Below are 4,950 nucleotides of genomic sequence, written 5' to 3' on the forward strand. Positions count from 1 at the left end.
GGGTGAGGATGTCCATACACAGGGATTTCATTCCATTCTTATGAACAATGGCAGTGTCACATTAAGCAATTTTTCTAACCCCCAGACCATTATCTTCTTCTCAAGAAGCGGATAAGCTAATAATGGCTGCCTGTGTCAATGTTCAAAACATTACCAACTCTAAAGGATCATCTCATCAAGCTCACCAGTAACTAAACAGAACTCTGGCTCTGCTACAAAACCCAATGAGGTGCCTACATAAGGAACTCTATGGATGCTGATAGGGGACATGAAACTTGAATCACATTTTGTCTTAAATTAAATAGACTTTTAAATCTAATTCATTATTAATTCATATTTTAATATATTTTACAGCCTTGCAAGTATTACTTTCATCTGATCAAATTTTGAAGGCAACATCCTGTGCACTGCCTTTCATTTCACACAATTCTGTGCATCTGTAGAGGAGGGGATTTTGTCCAGCAACATCAAGCTCTAAAAATTCACATGAGTCACATGAGAAAGCAGTCAGAGAGTTTATGAATAAACTTACTTTCAATTTTGTAACCTTACTTTTGATTGCATTTCTGTCTGGAAAGTAGTGTTCTTTAAAATTCCCTTGGTTATCAAAATATATTTCAAATCTAACTTCATTCTGCTCGCTATAATGTCGCCATGAAAGTGTGAAAATGCTGCCTGTGTTGTGAAGTCATTATCTGAATAGACAGCAAAACATCAAGTCACCTTCCTGAGTTTTGGACGCAACCATCAAAAGTTCTCTTACATTGCTCTCTCACAATACATTTTTTACTTAGTGCAATGCATTCTGGGATAAACATACTCGTGATGCTGCATTTCAGTTCGAAATGCCAACTTCTTGGAAAAGCCTACAATGTTGTATAGGATGTTTTCCCTGAACCGTAAATCTGTAAAATAAGACATTTTCTGTCAGCTGGAGAGACAAAAATATACCGTAAAAAAACAAATCCCTGATAAGTAACAGGATATATATTAATTTTCTTTACTGTTTTTCTTGTAAATTTGCGTTCTTTTCTGTAATTTCACAGTTTTTTTACCGTATTTAAAAATAAACTGTAAAAACACACATTTTCTGGCAGGTTTGTCCTTTAAATTTTACGTTTTTTGGCCGTATTTAAAAAATGCATGAAAATCTGTAACGAATAACTTTAAAATGCAATTTATGTGAAAAACCTGTTAAAACAAAGAACAGAAAATTCTGTCATTCCTTTTTTTTTACAAAGTTCCGCACTGTTTGAAGACAATACCATGGAATCTTTCATAAAGTTTGGCTCAGACGGTTTGACCATGTACTTCCTCTGTCCCATGCGAACAAAAACGTAGTTCTCATGTCCTAGCTCGGGAAACTCAGGGGTAGTGGTGAATCCTTTGCACTCTGCGGTTAAATCTGACCTCAGGTCAAGACTGGCTCAGTCTGAAAAACAACAGGAACATGAGGAATGGATATCGCATGAAGCTAACAACAAAAAACAGTCCTTTTATCCATCTTAATTTCTATACCCATGTTTTTTTCAATACTTGAGTGTCTAGATTTTGATTAACATCTCAGTTAAAAATGGCAACATTTGTTTATTGTAATGGTGGACACTACACGTGTGATTAACACATCGCATATTTAATTTTAAGACATCATTAAGACAAAATGAATGCATTCGTCTCATATCTCTATGGCAACACAATAATTTCATTGACAAACATCTTTCAACTATGGAATGCGGGAATCATTTTCAGGCTTCTAGTTACTTAAATGCAAAGGAGTAAATACCAGAAAAGAGTTGTGCTGTGCACAGATAAACAAAGCCTCACCCGTATGTGTCTACTTGGTGATCTAACTGCCAGTAATGGATCAATACCAGGCATTTGCCATAAGTGAATTAGATCAGAGCGAGCGGTGTAACGCAACCTTATTTCATTAGCTGTGACCTCACCCAGGATCTGTTGGGCTGAGTGTACTACAATATAGATCAACTGCTGAATCACGGTCCAAATAATGAGAAGATTTGAGGAAAAACAACAAAACAATTCTTTGTGCCTCTTTAATCTAGGTTTATTCTTGCGTTTAGTTTATTTACCTATTTGTATACTAATGTTTTTCCCTTTTATTTTTCAGGGTTTTAAATATCAGTCATTAGTACTGACTACCTTTAACTGGCCTAGATTACCTCTACATTTTTTTCATAAACTATGCGATAAATGTAGGAAACTTTTATGAGGATTTTACAGATTTTTTTGTCTCCCTCTAGTGGTTGTTCATGCACTTTGCCTTAAATCACATTGTGGAAGCTGTTAGGGATAGTTCATCCCCCAAAATAAATAATTATTTACTCGCCCTCATGGCATTCCATACTTGTATGACTTAGTTTCATCTGCAGACCACTATTTTACAGAACGTTGGTGACCGAACAACATTGGCCCCTATTGAAATCCACTGTATGTACAGAGTAATGTTTTATTAAATATCTTCATTTGTGATCCACAGAAGCCTCATATGCAGGTTCTGAACGCCCCAAGTCTCTTCATATAAAATTTTGTTAATAATAAAAGCCACAATAAATGCAACTTCTTTCTTTCACACAGTCAACATGCAACAACAAAATCCGAATGACACTAAAAAAAGTCTTTACATCTGCTCAGCATCTGTCATGAACCAGCTATCTTAATCCAATGACGTTTTACTTCTTTTCAATGGCTGATTTTCAGTATATGGAATTTCAGTCCAGCACTTGTAAAATTTCAGGTGTATAATAAATAAATAATTTGACATCAATAAATGGAGAAGAATTTAGTATGAAAACAGTTCTTTGCTCAGAAACGCATGCACTAGTGTATTTAACAAACACCACCACATCATGACGCAAGACCAAAACATGTTTTCCCCCTTAGATTTATTGTATGAAAATGTACAGAGAGATTTTAACGGTAGGACTTCTGGTAGCGGGCACGGGCTCCAGGTCCACCGAACTTCTTGGACTCGCAGCGGCGAGGATCAGCGACCAGCAGGGTCCTATCGTACTGAACCAAGATATCCTTGATCTCTTTCTTTGAGGCTTCATCGACATCTGAGGGAGAAATAGGAATAAAACATACCAATTAATTCAGAATGAACATAAAATGACTGCACCTCTCTAATATTAATTAGTTTTGGTATAATTATTGTATATTAAATGTTGGCGTAGTCCACTTACACTTCTGATAGTAGGCAACCAGGGATTTGGAGATGGCCTGACGGATAGCTGCCAGAAACAATTTTACAATAAATTTAAGTGCTTGAAATTAATTGTAGAAGCCGTAGGGATCAGAAATACAGTACACAATAGTATACAAACACTGAAATCCAATGAGAATGGAACTCTTCACCAACAAGACAATCCAGATCAATACTATGTTACTCAGTGTAACTAACCGTAAATCTGAGCGACATGTCCACCACCCTTCACACGAACTCTAATGTCAACGCCAGCAAAGCGCTCCTTTCCCAGAAGCAGAAGAGGTTCCAGAAGCTACAAAAAAGTAAATTATAGACTATTACAGGACATCTCTGAACACGGTTCCAAAACACTATCCTGATAAACAGCTTAAACAAATACATAATGACAGATCCAGATGTACAGGAGCAATACAGATACTACATAGAAAGGTGTACTCTTACCTTGTACTGCAGAGTGGCCGGCTCGATCATCTCAAGGGGTCTGCCATTGACTTTAATAAGCCCATTTCCCCTCTTGCAGTGGGCAACAGCGGTGGCTGTTTTCTGTTGTTAACGTTAAAAGAAAAACACAAATTACATTCAGCAAGTACACATAACAGAGTATGTCAGAATATCAATTTGACAAAATGTATAATAAAACAAGAAAAATCATAAGAGAAACCAAAGCATAAACATATGTTATCTACTATTTAACAATGTTCATTTATAAATACTAGAAACACGTCCCACGTGAACAGACATCCACAACTAAACGCATGATTCCTATTCATAATAACCACCAACATGTCATACATTTAAAGAATCCATATATTTAACACGGTGCCCCAACAATGACAACAGTTATACTGCCTTAAGAATTAAGTATTATGATGTTACACCATTTAGAAACAAATCGGCAATGGTGTTAGCTTAGCCACCTAGCTCTGGTACCGTGAGCGAGCACATGAGACATACACAAGATTAAAATACTCACTTTACGTCCAAAAACCTGGACAGATTGCAGCGGACCTTTGGGTGGCATGGTTCTGAAACATAAAGCACACACCTAATTACTCACAGGACACATTTAACAGAGTTTAAATCACTATATTTGCGAGAGCTGGCTTAATGGACGCACCTTTCTCAGCAAGAGCGCTGTTCGGAGAGGCCGTTCAGGGGTTTCCCGTGCGCAGAAACAGGGGCACTGTCGTAAACACAACGCCAATCGAGAGTGTTTTACGACAATAATGGTGTCTAAAGAAAATTTTAAACCCCATTACTAGATGGCGCTCTCGGACCTTAAAATTAATAGTATAATTGAACCAGGTGGATTGGCAAAGAGCGTCATATTGTATCGAACTCATATTTAAGGTAAGTCAAATAGTCAAAAAGTGTAAACGTATTTTTACGGCTTGATTCGATAATTGTTAGTATGATTGGGAGAAATGCAAGGGAATGGGCACTGAAGGTAATAAACTTTCTTTTTATACATTTTGGTATTGCGCAGTTGCATTAATTCTAAATTAACATGCCTTCAGTTGACTGTTTATAAACATTGTTTACTGGGATTTAAAGTCTTGAACTAGCGTTTAGAATAACATGACATTTCGATTACATGTCAACACTAAAGTTATTTTGCTTTTGTTTATTGAACTGAATTGAACATAACATTGCTTAGCCTATAACTGTTTTGTCCATTTCTAAACAATTTTCAACAGCTGTTTGCTACGTAGGCATAGTAGGAA

General features: G+C 36.5%; 1 protein-coding gene across 1 annotated transcript; it reads right to left on the reverse strand.

The window, feature by feature from the left end:
• Positions 1-2,886: 2,886 nt before the first annotated feature.
• rps16 (ribosomal protein S16) lies at positions 2,887-4,446 on the reverse strand. The gene is made up of 6 exons (XM_056748931.1): positions 4,344-4,446; positions 4,200-4,251; positions 3,668-3,769; positions 3,422-3,518; positions 3,204-3,251; positions 2,887-3,077 (listed from the first exon to the last, which is right to left on the reverse strand). Exons 2-6 carry the CDS (start codon positions 4,245-4,247, stop codon positions 2,932-2,934), a joined length of 441 nt encoding a protein of 146 aa, XP_056604909.1. The 5' UTR covers positions 4,248-4,251; positions 4,344-4,446; the 3' UTR covers positions 2,887-2,931.
• Between the last annotated feature and the right edge of the window lie 504 nt (positions 4,447-4,950).

This window comes from Triplophysa dalaica, chromosome 5, assembly GCF_015846415.1.
Source record: "Triplophysa dalaica isolate WHDGS20190420 chromosome 5, ASM1584641v1, whole genome shotgun sequence".
Lineage (NCBI taxonomy): Eukaryota > Metazoa > Chordata > Actinopteri > Cypriniformes > Nemacheilidae > Triplophysa > Triplophysa dalaica.